This window comes from Haemaphysalis longicornis, unplaced genomic scaffold (assembly GCF_048455015.1).
Source record: "Haemaphysalis longicornis isolate Haplotype H1 unplaced genomic scaffold, Haemaphysalis longicornis Haplotype H1 scaffold_2, whole genome shotgun sequence".
Lineage (NCBI taxonomy): Eukaryota > Metazoa > Arthropoda > Arachnida > Ixodida > Ixodidae > Haemaphysalis > Haemaphysalis longicornis.
Genome location: NW_027526295.1, coordinates 68,167,088 through 68,190,245, shown reverse-complemented (window position 1 = coordinate 68,190,245; position 23,158 = coordinate 68,167,088). Strand labels below are relative to the sequence as shown.

The window sequence follows — 23,158 nt, the reverse complement described above, 5'->3', positions numbered from 1 at the left end:
AGGCCGGTATTCTGGAGGTCGTGGGTTCGGATCCCACCTGGCGGGCATTTTTTCTCCACTTTCTTTCTTTCTTTCTAAATTCTTTATCTGTTTCAATGACCTACCACATCCTCCCCTTTGCTTTCCGAGGTTTTCTTGACTGCCAACTCTTATTTCTGTCTTATTTTCAACGAGCCCCTCATTTCCAATTCTGATTCGCTACATGCATAGCGAGGGACTCTGTTCTGGCAGTCTTGGTGCCATAGGAAGCTTAAGAGGGTTTAACGCTGGTCGACCACTCGTGACATGTCGTAGACACTCGAGTCACGGCCCGGGGGTTAAAAAGAAGGTCACCTTCACCCCGAGTAGTCCGAGTGGCACTGGCTACCACCCCAAGCACAGTAAACAAAAATACCTTAACATAAATACCCCAGAAAGTGGAGGGGAAAATCGCCCCGCCGGTAGCGTAGTGGTTATCGCACCAGGCCGGTATTCTGGAGGTCGTGGGTTCGGATCCCACCTGGCGGGCATTTTTTCTCCACTTTCTTTCTTTCTTTCTAAATTCTTTATCTGTTTCAATGACCTACCACATCCTCCCCTTTGCTTTCCGAGGTTTTCTTGACTGCCAACTCTTATTTCTGTCTTATTTTCAACGAGCCCCTCATTTCCAATTCTGATTCGCTACATGCATAGCGAGGGACTCTGTTCTGGCAGTCTTGGTGCCATAGGAAGCTCAAGAGGGTTTAACGCTGGTCGACCACTCGTGACATGTCGTAGACACTCGAGTCACGGCCCGGGGGTTAAAAAGAAGGTCACCTTCACCCCGAGTAGTCCGAGTGGCACTGGCTACCACCCCAAGCACAGTAAACAAAAATACCTTAACATAAATACCCCAGAAAGTGGAGGGGAAAATCGCCCCGCCGGTAGCGTAGTGGTTATCGCACCAGGCCGGTATTCTGGAGGTCGTGGGTTCGGATCCCACCTTGCGGGCATTTTTTCTCCACTTTCTTTCTTTCTTTCTAAATTCTTTATCTGTTTCAATGACCTACCACATCCTCCCCTTTGCTTTCCGAGGTTTTCTTGACTGCCAACTCTTATTTCTGTCATATATATATATATATATATATAATATGAATCAGGGTGTCGAACCGGAACCGAACTGAACCTAAAAAACAAATAACGGTTACCGGTTCATGTGAAACGGTTCTACCCTACGTTTTTGATACTGCACAGACAATGCAATTCAGGCCTTTTTTTCTTTCACGTACCATCAACTTCGTACCCGCTCGCGCACTTTCCCCTCCAGACAACTGAACGCTATCACGCTCCATGTAACAACAGGGTAAATGAATGAGCACCAATGTAGCAATGGTCTGTTGCTGCTGGAAGCGCGAGCGTAATGCAAGCTGACCAAACAAAATGTCATTCTCGGCAGCTTGGAGGGGATGTAAAACGATTTTGTTCTTCCCTAGCTCCGACTTTATTGCAGCAATCAGGCGGCAGGAGTGCTCCACTGCGCAACAGCGAAAGCCCACACCAGATGTGTGCAAAAGTTTTGCATTTCTTAATTTGTTTAAAAGGTCCGACACCTGTAAATTGTTAATACTTGACAATTGTGACCGCAGGAGCTGCTCAGTGGCTAAGCTGTTTGCTGCTGACCACAAGTGACCTAGAACTCCCTTCCCAACGACTCTTTTTCTGAAGTAAATGGAAATTGAAAACGTCCGTGTATGGAGATTTAGATCCAATTTTAATATCAGCAGCTGGTTAAAATAGTCTGCCAGCCTGCAGCCTAAGCTGCCTCGGAGCAGAGATATAACACAAGGCATCACATGCGCCAGTTTTTTTTTAAACGTGATTACACGGAAAACAACAACAAAGAAAAGGGGAATCACTTGTTTTAATATATTACGCAAAAAGTAAGTAAAACCATATAAGAAAAAAAATCCCGAAAACGTGGATATTGCTCTGCCTTTCACAACCAAACGTGTCATAAATGCGAAGGAAGTTAGTTCCGTGGTCAGTTTTTGAGGGCAGTACAGTGGACAAGTTCCGTTTTTTTACGGATACAAATAACAACAGATATGTCAGGGAAAACTGTTAAGGTGCAGACTTTATCTCTTGGCAAAAAAACTGCAGCCCTCGGCCTTGTCTTGGAAGCAGAAACAGCAATAAAGCGGATGACACGTGCAGAAAGGCAGGCCGGTACCTCACACTCTCCTAGTCGCACACCGATCATCTTTCCTGCTTGTTCTGCAGTTTTGTCTCTTTCAGATCTGTTTTTTTTTTTCGAAGGTGCACTTTTACTGACTGCGCAACTCACTAGAATACTTGTTCCAGAGGTAGTACTGCTGTGGACGAATTAAAGAGCGTCTACCCAAAAAAGTCTATCTCATGCTCCGCGCGTCAAATTTCCCTTTCGTTTTGTAACAGCATAATCTGTTACAAGGTTCCGCAATGTAGCACGCCGAACGATGGCCGGGGGTCAGGCAGTACGATGAAATACTGATTGTCATGCACGCATCCGGTATAGCTTTCGTAGAAGGAATTGCAGTTGTCAGAGCAATAATGCAGTGACTAAGCGTTAACTAAAGCTTACTTTTAACAAAAGTGTGGCTGGCACATTCGATAAGGTGATAGCTAACAAATTATTCATGGTGACCAAATATTCTAATTCATTGGTAGTATTTATGCGCCTGTTGTAGGATTTGTCTGTTTTGTTACAAATATCAAACATGTGCACCATTCGTAATAAGCGCTGGTATTTGAACGCGCAAGTACACAGGCCTAAATTTAAGGCTTCAAGGTTAGCGTGATGGGCGATTCTATAGCGACGATTGCGATTTCAAGAAAAAAGGAAAGGGCAAAAACCAGATCCCACCGTCATATCTCTTGGCGGTGGCTTTATGAATAGTCGCTAGGACAACATAAAGTCTGGGTGAGAAGGTAGGTGGTAAATCGTCGCCACTTCATCCGTTTTTATAATATCTTGAAATTGTTTAATGTTTGCTTTGCGATTGCGCCACTGCCTTTGGGGAACAGCAGCATTTTGAATTTTTGTTTGTATTTTGATTTCACTGTCGTTTTAAACTACTTAATGTTTTTTTTTCTAATTTCAGTGATAATTCAACTCATCGAACCGCTTCGCGAACCGCTTCGCAACGTGAACTTGTAAAACCGGAACTGAACAGGAACGAAATGATTTTATTTTGCCTGAACCGGAACCGTAACCCAACCGGTATTTTGTCGGTTCGACACACACACACACACACATATATATATACCAGTTGAACTTTTGAAGATGGTAGAGAACACAAGAAAAGAAAACTTTGAACAAGGTGAAAGCACGATTGTTGCCAACGTTTCAGCAAAGAGACTTGCTTTCGTCGAGCAAGTCTCTTTGCTCTGAAACGTTGGCAACAATTGTGCTTTGACCTTGTTCAAAGTTTTCTTATATATATATATATATATATATATATATATATATATATATATATATATATATATATATATATATATATATATATATATATATATATATATATATATATATATATATATATATATATATATAGCGAGAAGTAATTTCTTGGACCGGCGCACGTTAAAGATCCCCAGGTGGTCAAAATTAATCCGGAGCCCTCCACTACGGCGCGCCTCATCGCCTGCGTTGCGTCGGCGCGTTAAACCCTACAATCAATCAAATCAATTTCTTGGACACCGGTAAGAGTACAATGAAGAAAATGAGACTCACGTCGAAAGAGGAATGGGTTTAACGTTTGGACCGATGACCGGGCTTCGTCAGAATAACAGTAGCGAGAGGTGTTGTACAGTATATAAAGGTGTCCGTTGCAATATTACACAAACCACGTGATGGCATAAATCACAACCAAAAAAACTACAAGAAACATAGTCAAAGTGCAATACACTGTCGGCGCCCCCTGTTTACAGATCTCAAACCAGAAGAAATATTACGATATGCTCGACACGTGTGGTTCGAAACGTCACAAATGTCAGCACACGCAAAAAAAAGAAAAAAAACGATTGTCATCACAGGTGGAAGCAACTCCGTTTTCCGGGACTTTCATTCAAACCGCGTGCGATTGTGTTAAATTTCAAGATTAAAACATTAGTGACCTTCCACTCTGTGAATAACGATGACCTGCAAAGCTGGACACAGTCCACGGAGTGCACGAAACAAAATAAGTTTGTTGTAATTTGCAATGAAACATACTTCTTTTGCTATTACCTGAATGAACCTCTGAAGGATCCGAGCTTTGTTCTTGGAGACAAATATGGAGCTGCCAGTGTCCCTACCGCGTTGTAGGCATTTTACCGTTTGTGCACACGCAAATGCAATCCGCTCTACCAGTAAGGACACTGGAAAGGTCCCATCGGGCCGTCTAACATCCGCCTTTGAACCTCGCACTAGCACAACGGAGGTGCCATCCATCATTACGGGCATGAGACCTAAAGCTGCTCATACATTCCCCCGCTCCTCCTACAAATCTGCGCGCGCATAAACCGGCAACCGGTCATGTGCGCGTGCGTAGAAGTGACAGACGCTATCGAAAGTGCCCTCTGAAAGCCCTCTGAAGAAGTGATACTGAATCACAGGAGCTTTCCAAGCGGGAAAGTTGCTGTTCATCCGGGAGTGATTCACCGCTACTCGACGAGACTAACTTGAGGTGGTAACGACGGCGCCAGCAGCTTTCCGTTGATTTCACGCCCGTTCCCGCTTTTGTTCGGGCCAACGCTTCAATTCTTGCTCTTTTTTCTCCAAACAAACGGCATGCATCCGTTCCATAACAATTTAGAACCGGGAAGTCCTCGAGCTCTACTCTCGCGTACAAACATGTGGCTGTCCGTTTCGCTTCCCCGTGGTAGGTATCTTACTGTGTGTGTTAGATGTCTGTGTAATACGTCAACCCACACCCGAACCACTCGATTAAGCGGGACAGCCGAATAAGTGCCTCGAGCCATGTAATCTCGACATTTAAATCTCTTACCAGTAGAACTGGCATTTCATCGGTGGTGGCATGAAGACTAGCTGTGCCCCCTTTTTCGACCCGCAAACCGTGCACGCATAAAGCGGTAACCGCTTATGCCGCATACTTAGGCGTAAAATACACCGGCGAAAATGGCGCTCGGAAGGCCTTCCAAGCTGAAAAAGAAATATGGGCTAACACCGTCGTCCCAACTCGGCAAGTTTCTCTTCAACCGGGACGGATTTGCCCTTACTTGCCGAAGTGGAATTACAGCGCAAACGGCGACGGCGGGCTTCCGTCGTTTTAGGGGGCAGCCTTTTGGCAGCCGTTACCTGAGCTTCGCGTAAGCGGCGTCCGTTTATGTTCGCGAAACCGAGTGAGCGAACGCAGCAGCGACAAAAGAAAGAAAACAGAGAGGAGCGTCTAGCGAAGGGTGAGGAGGAATACGACACGGAGGGCTACGGCGTCATCTCTCTCACTGCATTTCACTCACACATGTCTCATGCGTCGCCACCAAGGAGATCCCTCCCCCTGACACTTCCCCAGACGCTATTTAATTCTCCGCTAATCCAAACCGGGTGACATTTGCGCGGGAGGTTCAAACACAATTTGTAACAGCGTGCTCGCTGCTCCCTAGCGCGGGGCTAATCCGAACCACGTGACATTTGCGCGGGAGGTTCAAAGACGATTTGCAACATGCTGGCCGGCGGCGGCGGCGCGCTGCCAGGTAGCAACAAAGTAGCGCACGCCCCCTCGCTTTCGCTGAGGCTGAGACGCAGGAGAAATGCGCCGTGACCGAGAAGACTGCAGCACGCGCTGCGCACAAATTTCATATTAAGGAGAATAGTTATTGTCAGTGCATTTTTTACGCCCATCTGTGCTTCTGTTTTATTTTTCGCAATCATCTAATAACCGCACTACCACCGGTGGCTGCCGACCGCGCAACTTGCCGAAGGGGCATCGGTGGAGGGGAGGGGAAAATAGTTGTGAAAGTGGTGTCAGTGGTGGCAAGGAGGAGCCCCGGAGCAGCGCCAAGTAAATCGGTGACACCGGAATGAAAATTGGGGGGCTAGACATATACTTCTTTGCAGTAAAATGACTCGCAAACTTCCCTGTCATGGTGCGTTGGAAAGCCAGACTCGAGAATCGTGACTTTTATATCGTCACAAGTGTGACCCGCGATAGGCATGCTTTGATAATGGAAGGTGAGGTAGTGCGCAAATATGAGCCTTATCAATGTGAAAGCGAAGTCTGAAGGACGTTTTGGTCTCCCCAACGTACTGCATTTAAACAAAGATTAAATTCAAGTAGATAAACTACGTTACCCGCATCGCAATTGTAGTTACCATTTATTTTTAAGCTGAAGTCAGATGCAGTGCTGTCGCCGTTGATGAGGTAGTCATATGGTGTCAAACTTTGCAGTGTGGCTTGTTGCAGGGGCGGAAGCCTGCAGTCAATGCAGCTTTGCCTTTTGACGATGTAAGAAAGTCCCGCAAATTCCCGGTATCTTCTGTACATGACACGTGGTGGCTCTCTGAAAACTGAGTTCAGTCGTTCGCTCTGTAAAAGTATGTTATGGTGTTTTCTTAAAACGGCGTTCACACTTTGTGTGCAGGTGCGGAAGTGGTTAGAACAAGGTTAGTATGCGATGAAAGCGGCTGTGTATTCTTGGTGCCTAAAAGTGCTTCCTGGTCGTGGCTATCAGCAGGCTTGATGTCGTCGTCAATTATTGGGATGGGTATTTCTGCTTGACTAAGGCGCTTCGAAGATGGGCACAGGTGAAATTAAAATCAGATTGTTGGGAGCATATTCTTTTAAAACGAAGGGCCTGACTGTAGGGCATGCTAGTTTTACAGTACTTGATATAATAACTGTTGAAATGGAGGTGTTACGAAAAGGGAAAACCGTTCTTCAGCGTTTATTGGCGCCGTGGAGAGAGCGACGCAAAGCCGTGCATGGTCGTTCAAGCGCAGCGTTCCGACCTCCATCACGAGCGAACGTGCCAGCACGCATCGCGAGGCGCGTGAACGTGCCACTTCGTTGTCAGCGTCTCTACAATCATCATCATTGTCCATGTTGGCGGCAGATTAGAAATCCGCAACATCCTCCGCGCCCACCAAATGCTCACTCGCATAATAGATACAAAGCAGACAACATTAGCACTAGTCAAGCACATTCTCTACAGCACATTAGCTGAACTTGTCAGATCCTAGTGTGAGTGTCTTTGGCAAACACTATCGTCGATTGACCATGCTCTATAAAAAGTACTGGACTTGGCCGACTACGTCCCTCGGCAGCGCTGTGGTCGCAGTTGCATGCTGCATGGAAAGTGAACACAATTCACAACGTCCGAAAACTTCATGCTTTGCCGGCCTGTAGCCTCCCCGTCACTCTCACGTATTTCAGCGAGAGCGTTGCCGACTCCACAGTGAAAAAGTCGCATATGAGCGTTGCCAATGGAGTGGTTACAGCGGTCATCTCCAGGTTCCAGTAGCCGGCGTTTCTTTTCTTGTGAGGAGCAGTTGAGATTCATTCGTTTTTCAATGTGGCCCTTCACAACTTTTTCTGCGTGGTCAGAGCTCTTGCCTTGCCTCACAGCATTATCGTAGGCTCTTACGCCGTCTTCATTTGCAGAAAGTTGTCGAGGTAACCTATGAGGTCTGGAAAGGGCATTCTTGCGGTTGTCGACCGTAGACTCTTCAAACCTGCGCAATGCATCTTCATCTGGATGGGGAATCGAAGTGTTCTTTAGCCCAACAGTATCTACCTTCCGAAACCGCCGAAAAGAGCAAGGTCGGTCCTCATTGTCGTGCGTGTCTGTGCGGAGAACACAGACGAGGGTGCTGCCTTTGCATCTATTGCTCTCCCGCAGAGATAACGGTCCTTGTAACGTCCATCCGACGCTTGTGCTGACGGCGACCAAAGCAGGATTCGTTTCTTCCCACTGTACTTGGCTCGTTTTTGGCGCGAACTTCCAGATCTGGTCGGATCCAATTAGAAGGCTTACTCCTTGCTTGAACTCCATACCTGGGAAAGCAATGGTGTCAGCCAGAAGCTTCCCCTCGGAGATCAGGCGTTGCAAAAGCGTGTTGCCCTTTGGTGCTTCAGCCACGTCTTCACAAATGAAAGGCACGACGATGGCGTCGACCTCAGCAGACGTGCTGTCATGTTGACTGCGGAGGGTCGCTCTGACAACTTTAAACTTCTTCTTGGTACCTCCAGATCGGCCGAAAGCACTGACGGCCAGATCGACTTCTCCAATTGCAGCTAACTTGAGCTCAGAGGCGACGTCTTGTCGGATGAAAGTCCGCTGGCTGCCATTGTCAAAAATTCCACGGATGTAGCAGCAATGCGCCGAAGTCATAATCCACGCCCTGAACGTCTGTAGTAGGACGTCACTGGAGAGTCGCGGGATGGCTGATTTGCGCGTGTTGACGTGCATCGCTCCATGTCGTGTTTCTACAGTCGATTCCGACGGTTTCCGAACGGGGTCAGTGGTGCACATCGTGGTGGCGTGGCGGCGCTTACATGTCCGACACCGGACCTTCTTTCGGCAACTCCGTACCAGATGTCCCTTAGCCGTACATCTAAAGCATCGGCCGTCACTTGCTAGGCGGGTTCGCTTGTCGGCCAAAGGGATGTCGCTCGGACATTCTTCTGTGCTGTGATCTTTGGCGGAGCAGAAGAAACAAGACGAAGTCTGTGCCCTGTTGTGCAGGACGGCAGCGGTCGGAAAAGACTGCTGCTTCTTGGGCCCTCGGTCAGCCTCCTCACTTCGTTCAGGCTTGCTGATCTGGAAGCTTCTTTCCCTGCACTCTACTTCCACTCGCAGGAAAGACAGCAGATGTTCTACGTCCTGGGCAGAAGAACTCTGACTGCTCGTGGAAGCGGCGCTGGCTGCAAGGCTCTGCTGTTTGAAGTAATCGACAATAATGTCGCCAGGTATCACCTTTAAAAGCACTTCATTCAGCATTGCCGCGTAAGAAGAAATGCCAACGCCCAAGCTTTCCAGTCCTCGCCGGTTCGTTTGCACGTGGTCGTACAGCTTCCTCAATGCGGGCACGTTGCTGGCTGAATCGACAGGCCTGAGCTTCCGCAGATTTTCAAAATGCTTCAGCTCGATCACTTTGGAATTACCAAAACGATTCTTCAAAATATAAAGAGCATCTTGATAGCAGGACTCTGTCACTTGCAGGCCAGCAACGGCTTCAGCAGCAGCTCCGTCAAGAAGTAAAACCAAGTAGTGAAAACGGTCAATATTAGAGAGCCGGGGATTCTCGTGTACGGAATGGCGAAACATGTCCCAGAAAGGTTGCCACCGCGTTATCGCTCCGTCAAAGCGCAACAGTTCTAGCTTCGGGAGACGTGCTCCAAACTCACGAGTCGGTGGTATGGGCTGTCCGGTAGACGTCGCAGCCCGGCGGTCTCCGCTGGCGTCATCAAATGAAGAAGCAGTCTGGAGCGTCGAAGATGACCTCAACATCTCCATGTGATGCTCGAGTAAAGCCAGTGCGCTGGTCGCTGCGTCGTCATACTCCATGACCGAAGCGTAGTCTTCGGCTGCCTGGTCGTCGGTCAGGTGGGCTTCGAGTTCGGCGTTGAGCGCAGACAATGCTGAATTGCTTGCTCGGAGACGTCCGTGAATGACACGAAGGGCGGAAAGGTCCAACTGCTGAGACTGTAGCAGCTGGTCCACCTCGCTGATGATCTTCGTGTTCATAGCCCGCCGTGACGCACGCTTGCTCTTGACTCGATCCATGCCGGTCGCAACTGAAGAAAAGGCTCACCCAGCTCGTAAGAAGAAGACTCGCCGCAACGCTGGCTTGCTTCCAGGGTTTCGGCACCAATGTTACGAAAAGGGAAAACCGTTCTTCAGCGTTTATTGGCGCCGTGGAGAGAGCGACGCAAAGCCGTGCATGGTCGTTCAAGCGCAGCGTTCCGAACTCCATCACGAGCGAACGTGCCAGCACGCATCGCGAGGCGCGTGAACGTGCCACTTCGTTGTCAGCGTCTCTACAATCATCATCATTGTCCATGTTGGCGGCAGATTAGAAATCCGCAACAGGAGGTATTGCTGCGGCCGATAGGGTTTCTATAAACCGTTGTAGCGAGATGGCCATCGCACATCGTCAATGTTACGTCTAGAAAGTTAATAGCTTTTTAGAATATGCGCGGGAAAAAGAAATGGGCGGATGCGCGTTGTTTAAATCACGGATGAAGGATAGAAGGTGAGCCTCCCCGTGCGGCCAAATCGTAAAAATATCGTCACTGAATCGCTTGTAGTAGAGTGGCTTCCTTCAAAGGAGCGTGGGCGTTCTGTCCACGTAGGAAAGTTCTGTTCACGAAGACAGCGCCGCCTGTAACCTGCTCCCTTCACGCCAGGACTCGACCGCGTGGCCCGCATTGAATGGTCCTTCTTCGCAGAGGATTTTGGGTCCTTGTGGCCCTGGTAACCAGTTTAAGGGGAAAATATGTTCGACAAGCTCACAACAAAGGAGTGGGTACAATACAGACAGGCCTTCTGCGTGTGTTGGCAAGAGTGAAGCCACGGTAGTTGTACCTGCCCTAAACGGTCCCCCAGGAGTTGTTTCTCCATCAAACCGTCTCACCAGAAGTGATTCGCCCACTTGCCACCGACCAAGCGACCCACGTCCGTCTACGCAGACCACCAGAAGTGTAACATGAAATGATGAACTCCAGCCAGAGCCAGTTGCAGTGCACTCTCCGTCGACTAGTACCAGCCTCGCCACTCAGGCTTCATCCAACCAGATGCTGATTTCCCAGCCTCATGCAGCCCCTCCTGCGGCACTGCAGCCTGCGACGGACGACTCCTCTTCAACTCCGCCCTACCTACAACAGCCGACGAATATCCCGTGCCAAACTGTCGCTGCTTCGACTTCTTCTGCACCCACTGAACAAGTTCCCAGCTACAACCTCCGAACACGACGCTCCTACGGCACCAAAAAAAAACGAAGTGACTACAAACTGCATATTACTGTAAAAACTGTTCAAACTATCTTGTTTCTAAATTATTAATGAAAATTTGTGAAGTTGTAGAAAAGCGTCTCCGGTTCGAATTTCACATTTTTACGCTGAAAACCTATTTACAAGCTTGTGTGGTAACCTGCCATAGACGATATGTCAGTTTCTGCCGTTTCCACCTGGGCTAACGTGCTCTGGAATGCTTCTTTCGGTCTTGTGCGGATTGTCATTGGCCATTATGAATCTTTACTGAAATGTATTTGTAATCAAGAAACCCAACTAATGTCTCATCATAAACTCTCGACTCGCGGATCTGCAACTGGCTCAATGTCAGCGAAAAAATCGGCCGAAATAAAGAGGATTAAAAGCAAGAAACTTTTGAGAGACGGTGTGACTGTACCTTACGTTCCTCCCTGCCGCCGAGATTCGCCCGCGCAATAACAATGCCACATCGGAAAATGACTCAGTGACATTCAGTGACTTGGTTATTTTGTGCTGTTATGAGCTTTCACGTGAGGAAGTTTCACTGTTGTCACGAGGACTTAATTTTTGGCCAGCCACAGGCGGTTACAGCGAATTCGAGCTCGTGAAGGACTTGGATAGTTTTGCTAGAAACTTAAAATTTCGTGATAATTTTCTGGACAGAAATTCTGCTTATTTTACTGCTCCCATCCTTCCATCCCACAAACATTCCATCCCGCCTACCCAAGGAGATAAATGCTTGGGCCTATATATTGCCACCGTTCAACGGGATGTACTAGAAATTTATAAAAAAAACACGCTCCGTTTAAAATAAACCTTTCATCAAACGAAATGGCAGCAATGCACCACCTTAAACCCGCCGTGACAAAATCATCAAACCTGCAGATAAAGGCGGAGATTGTAATAATACACAAATTGGATTATGTCAGCGAAGCTACCAGGCAGCTTGAAGACACCATGTTCTACCAGCTACTCGATAAAGACCCCACCGCAAACTCTAAATCGGTCATCACAAAGTCTCTAACCAACCTGATTGAACAACAAACAATTCCTGTTTCCCCACTGAATTCACTGGTTCCGTTGAGCACCGTCGCTGGTCCATTTTACCTTGTACCAACAATCCATAAAGCCGGAAATCTCGGACGGCCAATCGTTTCTGGCATGGGCACAGTTACAGAGCTAATCTCCCTCACAAAATGTGCTGTTGGGCTAGTTGGTGCATTATGAATTACGACAACTGCGCTACGAGGACAAAAGAGAAACGCGCGTTGACAGGTGCGCATTGTCTGTCTTCCTTCTTCTGTCACTTTAGCCCAATTGCCGTACCTAATCTTCCTATTTGTAGGTACAGTAATAAACCCGATTCCGCCTTCTTTTTCATCATATATTAAGGACACTAACCATTTCTTGATAGATATTGTCGACCTGTCTGTGCCTCCTAGTTCACTGTTGGTTACTTTAGATGCGGCATCTCTATACACCAACATCCCGCATGCGGATAGAATACGGGCAGCGCTTCACTCCTAGAACGAGTCCGTGCAGGCTGTCCCAGTTATCGTGCACGAACAATTTAAAAAAGACCAACGGCGTTAGTCCAAGATAACCAAGTGCATGCTGTTTCCAGTAGCGGCCAGTAATTGCTTCGTTAAATATAATAAATCAATTACTTGTAAATAATTACCTAACTCTACAGGTACTGTCCCACTCGTAGTGTAAATGAGGCATGAGGGGAATCTAACTGCGGAGTTTTCATCGTCGGATTATTTGCGTGCTCATTGATTCTTCCCACACCGCGTTGTGGCGGCATTTAGGAGTGATGGGGCGATGGCGGGGGAGGGTGGTGTGCCGGACGTTTCGCTCGGGAATATCCCCTCTGGCCGCAATGAGGTAGTCTATCTTATACTTCCCGTGGTTCTTTACGAGGCATGAAAGAGTTTCAAACAAAACTTTCGGGACCATTTCACTCAGGCGGACCGCACGAGCCTCCGTGCACTCGTGCTTCCCTGGCCCTCTCTTTCAAGTCTCTTTGGTTTCCCTATAAGCTCTCCTCGGCCACCTGCTGGCCATCTGCCCTTGTCTCCTTTTCTAACAACTCCCTCAAAGCGCAACTGACAAAACGTGTTTTTCGTTCTTTCGTACGATTTACTGCCAGTAGACAGAATGTGGTAAGCGGACACCCCACTGCAGCCTGCACAGCTCTCAGGGTGTGATCTCTGAGGCAGATCTGACTTCCGAAACCGATGCGGACCTTTTGGAAGGCTGTACGGAACGTGGTATCACGGCTGTAAAGCGCATATCCATACGCCGCGATGACAAACAGACAACTAAACACATTATCCGCACCTTCGATCGATCCACCCTTCCTGAAACCATAAACGCCGGTTATATACATTGTTCTGTCCGCCCGTACAACCCGAACCCACGGCGCTGCTTCAAATGCCAATGGTTCGGGCATGGCACGAAGTCTTTCCGTGGCCGACTTACCTGCGCTAAGTGCGGCCAGCATGACCATACTTCAGAAAATTGTAAATCCGAAACCTTCACCTGTGTCAACTGCCAGGGACCCGATGCAGGGTACTCGAGAAAATGTGAAAAGTTTAAGCAGGAGAAGCAGATAATCAATGTTAAGATCACCGAGAACATCACCTTCCCAGAAGAGCAGAAGAGGTTCGCCTCTTTAACTCTGGGGAAGTACGCCGACGCAACTCGCTGGGGGGCGGAACGGCGTCTGGTTTGGGCGGGGACCCAATATCGAGAGTCGGACTTTGTCTCGCCCTCGCCCCCCCCCCCCCCCCCCTAGGTTGCCTCAGGCAGCCCAACCCGCCCCGCACCGCTCGCTGAGCCAGCAGCGGCTGTGGTGGCAACAGCCACTATTGCGACCGATGCCAGTCCGGCCCCTCCTTCCTCACCCTCGCTGCTTCCACTGGAGCATGCGGAGGAGATAGACACGGGGGTTCCAACATCGGCTCCTATCCCGGCCACACTGTCCGTGCCACCGGTGCAACGGACACCTTTGGTGGTTTTCCGACACCTTTGGCGGATTTCCGACACCTTTTGGTGGATTTCGCCTAAATCTCGTTAAAACCACCTTTGGCGGTAGCGGCTCAAAAAACAAAGGTCACCCGTATCGCTGCCAAGACAAGGGACCCCGGTCCATCCGGCACCCCTAGGACATCCGAGAATGAGATAGACGCGGGACCGCTCCTGTCTATGTCGCAGCGGAAGGAATGGGTCCATGCATCCAAACCTCTAGAGAGGCCAAAAAAGCCTCCTCCGAGGGTCCAAGCCCCGAAAGACGATACATAAACAACACACTCCAGTAGCTCCGAACACCTCATATTGGGAAGGGAAAACATAATCCAATAGAACTGGAGAGGCCTTCTTAAAAATCTTGAAGATGTATACGAAATACTGCATGCTAATCAGCCAAGTGTAACGTGTGTCAGTAAACACATTTGAATTTTAATCACAAAAATTTTTTGAATAGTTACATGGTATTCAGAAAGGACAGGGATGGCTGCACACACTCTTCTGGCTGTGTGACCATAATCGCCTTGGAAATCCTTAGCATGCCACCCTATATCTGAACACTGTCCTTAAGGCTGTAGCGATTCGCCCAAAAATATTTAATAGGGTGATAGCGGTATGCTCCATTTACATTCCTCCAAATTTCACAATTTAGAGCTCCGAGTTTGAGGCGCTGGTTGACCAGCTGCCCGAACCATTCATCCTCACACGCGACATTAAGACGCACAATTGTCTTTGGGGCTCTTCTCGCACGGATGCCCGAGGTCGCCTGATAGAGAAATTCTTTACATCTTCAGGAGCATGCCTCTTCAACAAAAATAAGCGCACATACATTAATATAGGACACAACACACCCTCATATCTTGACTTGGCTATTGGCTCCGCAGTTCTCTTTCCTCTTCTCGAGTGAGGTGTGGGCACTGGCCCATATGGTAGTGACCACTTCCCCACCTCACTAAGATACATAAAGGTAAAGGCCCATGCACTCCATCTTCCCAGCACAGGTTCAATGAAGCAAGAGCTAACTGGAATACATTTACAGACACCCAAACTACACTACACAACCATAAGACCACTACACATTGAAGAAGCTTCCCAACTACTCACGGCGCACATCCTCGACGCCGCCGAATGGTCCATTTGCCACGCCTCTGGTGCCCCGCGCAACCAGAGGAGCCCGTGGTGGAATGAGGACTGTAGGCGGACGCGAGAGGCCCAGAACAAGGCGTGGGGTATCCTGCGTCGGTATCCCACGTCGGGTAACCTCCTTTTGCTCAAACTGGCCAAGGCGTGTGCGTCGTGAGGCAAAACGAGTGAGTTGGCACACCTTCTTGACATCCATTAATTCATATACGGACACACACAAAGTCTGGACACATATACGTAAGCTCAAACGACAACAGACACACAGCCTGCCCCTGGTAAGCGCAGCAGGGGACACACTCGAACTCCAGGCTAACACACTTGCACAACACTTCGAACACGTGTCCAGTTCAGCACACTACATAAACACTTTCATTCAACACAAAATATCTGCAGAAAAGAAGTCCTTTCGTGATATCAACAGGTCGCACACTTCCTACAATTCTCCTTTTTTCATTCGTGAGCTGAAGGCCGCGGTGACCACATGTAAGCCTTCAGCCACAGGTGCAGACCAAATTACTTGCACCATTACACAACACCTACACTCAGACACCCTTGAAACACTTCTACAATCTATATAATAAAATGTGCCTTTCGGAGCACATTCCACGCTCTTGGAGGGAGGCCATAGTAGTGGCTTTCCTGAAGGAGGGCAAGGACCCTTCCTCTCCCACCAGTTATCAGCCCATTGCTTTGACAAGCTGCCTGTGCAAGCTCCTCGAGAGGATTATAAACAGGAGGCTCGTTTACTTTCTTCAGTACAGTGGTCTGCCCGGGAGCTGCCAGGCAGGATTCAAGGCAAGGCGATTCACTAACGATCAACTCGTCGCGCTCGAGTCTTACATAAAGGATGTAGTGAGGAAGGCGAGGATATCGGAAATTTCTGGGAGGGGGTGATGTTTCAGCACCAGCACACCCGCGCTGGATACCTCTCGCGGTTTTCCTCCTCCCCCCCTTCGCCTTTGTTCCCAAGGGATCGCGAATGTAGCACGTATACGACTGTTTTATTTTATGCACCGAATAACACAAGGTCAGCGCCTCTGCACACTGATAAGCGCATTTGCACATCTGCTGTCAGACAGCAAGGTGTGGCAATACAGATCGGCATACTAGAAAATGTGGCTCACAAGAAACATAAATATCTTAATAAAGTGTAATTTAGTGAATTTACAGACAACTGCATTAGCAAAATTCAAGCACAATAGTCGTATGTTGTCCAACAACAACTTCACAAAAATTGGGTTCCATACTGAGGTGTGTAGTATGTTATCTCTGGGCAGCCCTGAACCCAAATGAAAATTAAATAGCGTGTCGGAGGAGCTGATCAAACCACCCTATTTGAAAACACGCCTTCTGCTCCCCCGCTGCGCGGGCGCCAATGCTAATGATAATTACTAGTTATTTTCATTCTGATCTATAAAGCATTCATTTATTTACTGCTACTGGAAAAATGTGATTATCCGAGCTACGGCATGTATTAGAGGATGGTTCGCGTCCATACCTGGCGTCAGCACGCAAAAAAAAGAAACGATCGAGGAAAGGCTGCAATGAAGCCAGTACCAGCGAAAGCTTGTGCTAGTGATCGTCGGCACTTGCAATAGAAAGGATGGAGACATCATGTTCCTGATGCACTATCTGATATTTCTTTCGATACTGCCATGGTGCGCAGCCCACAGTGCTAATGTACTCAGGCTGAAGCGCCCAAGACAACTTTCTTTAAAGAAGTTTTTATTCAGTTATTAATTTCACTTTTCGTCCTCAATTCCTGAATTGCAATTTTTCCTCTATAATGTCTAGTTGAGCAGTCACTTCGGATGTTCTTGTTAACTATCGGCCATATTTCTCACGATACCGAATTTTAGTGGTCACAAAGACACATAATCTCATTTGATAACGGGAAATACTCTTACAGAATTAACCTGTTTTTATAAAATCCCGTGCATCTCAAACAAGACGCTGCATTTCTGACATGAGGTCACACAATAGCAACATAAATAATGGAGCGACGGGAAGAAAAAACGTCACGCATGCGTTGACGCTTTCAAATGAATGTACAGCGCAAAGGTTCATGGAATTATTCGCGCAGGGCACTGACTAAGCTTTCGAATTCATTTGTTTCATTCTGTCATGCACGCCACTGTGGACCCCAGCCATTATTGCTGCGTTGTCGTACCCTTGGCTGCGGCAAAAGCTTATGTCGAATTCGTAGTGTTCGAGTTGCGTGGAAATACTTTCCGTAATCTCATCAGTGGTTTTTCCTTCTATCCGAGAAAAACCTCAGAAGATTATCTTACTGTGACTTCACCGTCACTGATGCACACATACCTTATCACTTTACGTGTTTGCGTCTGCGTGAGATATGTCTTGTCTGCTGCCGGAAAAAATGCCAAAATATTTAGCCTCTGATTTATTTTGAAGGTGTCGGGCTTAACATGCCGACTTGGATCAATTAATTTTGTGTTTGAGGCGACAGTTAGAGGTCACCCTATATATATATATATATATATATATATATATAAGACAGAAGAATTGGCAGTCAAGAAGACCTCGGAAAGCAAAGGGGAGGATGTAGTAGCTCAAGATAAAGAATTTGGAAAATAAGAAAGTGGAGAAAAAATGCCCGCCGGGTGGGATCCGAACCCACGACCTCCAGAATACCGGTCTTGTGCGATAACCACTACGCTACCGACGGGGCTACTTTAGCCTCCACTTTCTGGGGTATTTATGTTCAGGTGTTTTTGTTTCCTGCGCCTGGGGATGGTTGCCAGCGCCACTCGGACTACTCGGGGTGAAGGGTACCTTCTTTTTAACCCCTTCGCCGTGACTCGAGCGTGTACGACATGTCGAGAGTGGTCGACCAGCGTTGAACCCTCTTAAGCTCCCTTTGGCACCAAGACTGCCAGAACAGAGGCCCTCGCTATGCATGTAGCGAATCAGAATAGTAAATGAGGGGCTCGTTGAAAATAAGACAGAAGAATTGGCAGTCAAGAAGACTTCGGAAAGCAAATGGGAGGATGTAGTAGCTCAAGATAAAGAATTTGGGAAATAAGAAAGTGGAGAAAAAATGCCCGCCAGGTGGGATCCGAAACTACGACCTCCAGAATACCGGTCTGGTGCGATAACCACTACTTTACCGGCGGGGCTACTTTAGCCTCCACTTTCTGGGGTATTTATGTTCAGGTGTTTTTGTTTCCTGCGCTTCCGGATGGTAGCCAGCGTCACTCGGACGCAGGAAACAAAAACACCTGAACATAAATACCCCAGAAAGTGGAGGCTAAAGTAGCCCCGCCAGTAGCGTAGTGGTTATCGCACAAGACCGATATTCTGGAGGTCGTGGGTTCGGATCCCACCTGGCGGGCATTTTTTCTCCACTTTCTTATTTTCCAAATTCTTTATCTTGAGCTACTACATCCTCCCCTTTGCTTTCCGAGGTCTTCTTGACTGCCAATTCTTCTGTCTTATTTTCAACCAGCCCCTCATTTCCTATTCTGATTCGGTATATATATATATATATATGTGTGTGTGTGTGTGTGTGTAGCGGCCATTAGATAGCCGCCGTAATATTGCTGCTTTGCGCATTTTCCACAAATATATTTTCACCCATAAACGAACGCGGCTACCACATCAAATACGTCAGTCTTTTTCACGCAAATTGCATAATCAGTCCAGTTTCATGCGCATCTACGGTAAAACCAATGCGGTTAATTTATCCGCGCTGCCTCGTGTTATTCGCCTTGGAATGATCTGCCTGATAACATGGCCACCATATCTAACCCCGAAACATTCCGCCGTCAGCTACTCGTGCTCTACACTATTTAATGCTGTTAAAAAATTTTGTGTAACGCCCAGTACTAGAATTTACCTCTATGTTGTGTTTTTTTTTTCGTTTTTTTCTCTCGCAAATTGTATGCTTTTCCGCTCCGCTAACGGCCACAAGTGTTCATGTACTGCCAAAAATCTATCACTTTGTACTTTGAAATGTGTATATTGCGTTTACATTTTATTGTTACGATGTTCCTGTCTTCAAGTTATACTTTGTATTGTTATTACGTGTTCAAATGCTCCCCTTACTCAATGCCCTCCAATATGGCCTTAAGGCTTCTATGAATAAATAACATATATATGAACACCGGAGGCCTGTATTCTAAAACACCAAGGGAGGCATACGAAAACATTTTGTCATTTTTACCCCGGTTATTTAAGTTTTTATGTAGAAAAGAATATGAATAATAACACGCGTCCAGAGCGGGGACGGAACGGACGCCATCTTATTAGATATCGGCTGCCTTACCAATTCAACTATTTGAGCGACTTTACTCTCCGTCCCTTTCTGAATAATTTATTTCACTACAACTGTATCTGACTCTTGAGGGTGGCAACTAGCGCCACTCTGGCAAAACGAGGTCGAGGGGACCTACTTTTTAACCCCGGGCCGTGGTTCAAGTGTCTAAGCTTGTCATGAGCAGTCGACAGACGGAGAACAGTCTTATGCTACCTTTCGGCATCAAGCCTGCCAGAAACGCGGCCTCGGCATTCTTTGCAGAACATTTTGGTTAGGAATGAGGGGCTTGTTGCGGAACTACAAAGAAAGGCAGGCAGTACACAATGCCAAGTTAATCATAGGGGAATAGCGAGGCATTTTACTACAATTATTGAAGTTAACATTTGAAATTTTTTTAAGCAAGGAAGTGAAGAAAAACACGCGTTCATATTGGAGATCGAACCCACGTTTTACTGTTAGATATCTGATGCCTTACCAATTCGGCTATGTGGGAGACTGTTTTGCAGGGTCCTGTGCAACGCTTCCTACAAACGCCTTAACTCTTTCCTTCGCGTATGAAAGCATTCTTAAAGCTAGTTATCGCCAGTACTGAGCGATACTGCGTGGTGCGCCTTTTGTCCGCAAATGTACTTTTCATTTCTGCTTTGATTTGGTGGCTCTTTGTATGTTGCTATCGAATTTGCGTGTTGCTCCAAGTAAAAAAAAAGTCGGCCAATAGCCACTACACCGCTGTAATGTCATAATTAGAGCGCTCGACGAACGCCAAGACTGGTAGAGGGAGAAACATCTTTTGACCAAGTATTTACGTTATATGCTAGGCAATAGCAAAAATGTCTGCCTGAGGTACTTTGCGACCCTCCAGTCTAGGTACTGGTTATGTTTGTTGATAAGTGTACTAAAATTATTGGTATTTAGAAAAAAGTTGGAATAAGTGTTGCAGGGTTCCTTTAAGACTGATAACTTGTAGGAATGCGACATCCGAGCGACGGAGCCAGAGCCCCACCGCGCTCTTCTCCTGCGCAATGTTGCCGTGCCTGCAGTCATGTCACCTTGATTACTATTTGTGTTGGCGATAAGTCCCACGAAAGTCTCCATTTTCGTGTTCCTTTTTCATGCTGATACCACAACATGTGGCTTTCAACCTATAATGCTGCAAATTCGAAGACTGCGACGCAGGGTGGATTCAGTTTTGAGTTGTGTTTCATGGCAGAACTTCCCAGGTTCCTGCTTAGCGTAGACGCGTCATTTTTCTAAGATGTAAGTTACTATGCATATAAATTTTCCACTGTTTACACAGTGTTGCGAGGGATTTTATAAAGCACGTACCATAATAACAAGTGATAACCAGCTTAACTAGCAATTTCGGTTGCATAAAAGCTTTCCATAATATAAAGCCATGGAGGGTGATCGTTCGCGCCAGAAGGGTGGAATCGCGACTCTTAGGAATGTTGTGAAATTGCAGTACTGATCTATTCGGCGCATCTCGTGTGCAGTGGCAGTCCTTCATCGGATACTGTCCCCAAGCGTCCGGCCTGCTGGATCGACTGAACGCGTATGAGTGCCTCTGGATGTACGCTCGGCTGCGGGGCATTCCGGAGGCTCAGATCAAGGCCGCAGTGGAAAGCGCTATTGAACTCACCGACCTCGAGAAACACGCCCACAAAAACTGCGGCATCTACAGGTTTGTGAGCAGGAAAACGTGTGTGTCTCGGTGTTTGAATTTTCAGATTCACGACGACATAACGCCCACTTTCATGAAATGCGCTGTCCGAATTTCTACCAGGCAACATGAGGGCTAACCAGGTTCGCAGTTACACCTCGAAGCGTTCGGGCTCTTGACAAAACCCTCAGCTGTGAGCGGATGCGCCGGAGCCATTCTGGCTTTAGGTTAAGCCGGATGGGTTTTGAGGAGTTTGTTAATTTTATAGGAAAACAACACCGAGTGCTCTTGGGGTAATTTTTACAAGTTCCGCGTTCAAGGTTTCTTCTCCGTTCTGTTCTTCCCAGCGGGAGTTCGAGATCAGTGTCCACCGCTGGGAATAGGATCCACGGTCTAGCAGAATGCGCCCTCTGAATACTTGGACGCGGCGGACATATTTCACAACTTACGCTGAGTCAGAAGCACCGCTTAACGAGCTAACGATATACCAGCGCGTGGCATCCACTACTAGTAACACCATCTGGATCCGAGGGCTTTGAAATATGAAAACTTTTTAACGAAACATTAAACGCTTCACAGGGCAAGAAAACCGGCTTTCTAAGCCGAGGGTAGCTACAAAGTTTCCGCGTTCCTTGTACTGAAGGAATAGAGGAAGCCGTAGCAGCAACGGAAAGCGAACCCTCGGTCGCGATTAGAGAGGTCCCTACAATTTGGACCAAAGCGCGCGCATAATCGCGGTGAGGACAAAAACCTGATGTTATTTTCTACTCACTGGAACGTGCAGCGGGGGCAACAAACGCAAGCTCACCATTGCCGTGGGTATCCTGGGCAACCCCAGGGTTGTGTTCCTCGATGAGCCGTACGCCGGCGTGGACGTCGTAGCCAGGACGAAGATCCAGCGCAACATGGACCGGATACGCAGAAACACCAACATTCCTATGGTGCTCACCTCACACCAGTAAGTCCTGCTGCTGTACACTGCATGTCGGGAGACGCTTGCAGAAGACGAAATGAGGCCGTCTTCAGGTGTTGCTTTTCTTGCTCACTTCAATTTTTAAGGTAACTCGAAGTATGCATAGAGCGGGTTCTTGCTTTACAATGTGTTATTGCTGATATCTGCTTCAACTCGTTTCCGTCACCATGGTGGCTGATTGTGCAAAAACATTCAGTAATATTCGACCAGTTTGATATTTTAGGATGCAACAAGTCACCAGTGATGTCATTGCAGGGTTACTCAAGAGAGTGTAATAAGTGTGTCAGCATACTTCCACCACTCAAGCCATGCCATCAAACCAGACCTCAGGCGCCGCTAGAATCGCAACACCGTATTTTAATGCGAAACAATCTGTGGCTACTAACTGCCTCTCCAAAAGTCTGTCAATTGCTGTCGGAATCCTATCGAAATTGGAGTCGAAAACAGTGGTTGTTAACCGACCAACCGTATCCTCATCTTCAGATGGCTGTAACGCGAGAGTGATTGCTTCTCTTTGGGAAAATAGTTCTTTACAGTTCAAACAATCGTTGGTGATTTCTGCTCCCTGTGATATTTCTGGCGGTAGCTTGCAAGGCGCCAGCCATTCACGCAATCTACTCCCTCTGACGTCGCATGCCCACTGCGACAGAATGGCATGGTGCATCGTCATGCTTACCTTTATTTTCTGTATTATCAAGAGCAGTTGTTGGAAGTTTTCTTCAAACTTGCATAGTTATTGCTCTTTTATGTCAATGCCTCAAATAAATAAAAAATATATTTGTGTTCTGGTGCATTTGAAGCCTTAACCCCAACCTGTACCTTACATGTAATAAACTAAGCACTATGTAGAGGCATCCGCAAATCTTGCACTTGCGTTCAAATTGGCATACATGTGTTGTCAGTGGCAAAAAAAAAAAAACACCCGACGAAGACTGCTAGCAGTTAAATGTTTCCTGTAAAGTACAGCAGCAAAGCAAAACACCACCACATCGCTTAGATGAGTAAAATATTCGCTGGAAAATTCTCCAGTATATCCACTGTGTCATTTAAATCTCCCGTGCTGCTTTAAGCTCTTCAGTTTCTTAAGTTTTCTTCTTGCATGTTTGGAGTTGGCTCTCCTAATTTTCATTCTTGGTACCATG

General features: G+C 47.3%; 1 protein-coding gene and 1 non-coding gene across 2 annotated transcripts in view; both read left to right on the top strand.

Moving 5' to 3' along the window:
* LOC144167167 (phospholipid-transporting ATPase ABCA3-like) overlaps positions 1-23,158 on the top strand; it is a 48,435-nt gene that overhangs the window by 1,815 nt on the left and 23,462 nt on the right. The window contains exons 2-3 of the mRNA XM_077696525.1: positions 20,877-21,064; positions 21,828-22,001. Coding sequence (XP_077552651.1) covers positions 20,877-21,064; positions 21,828-22,001 — 362 coding nt within the window. The remainder of the gene's footprint in view (positions 1-20,876; positions 21,065-21,827; positions 22,002-23,158) is intronic.
* Positions 18,387-18,459, top strand: Trnai-gau (transfer RNA isoleucine (anticodon GAU)). The gene has a single exon. It is a non-coding gene; the product is annotated as a tRNA-Ile (tRNA).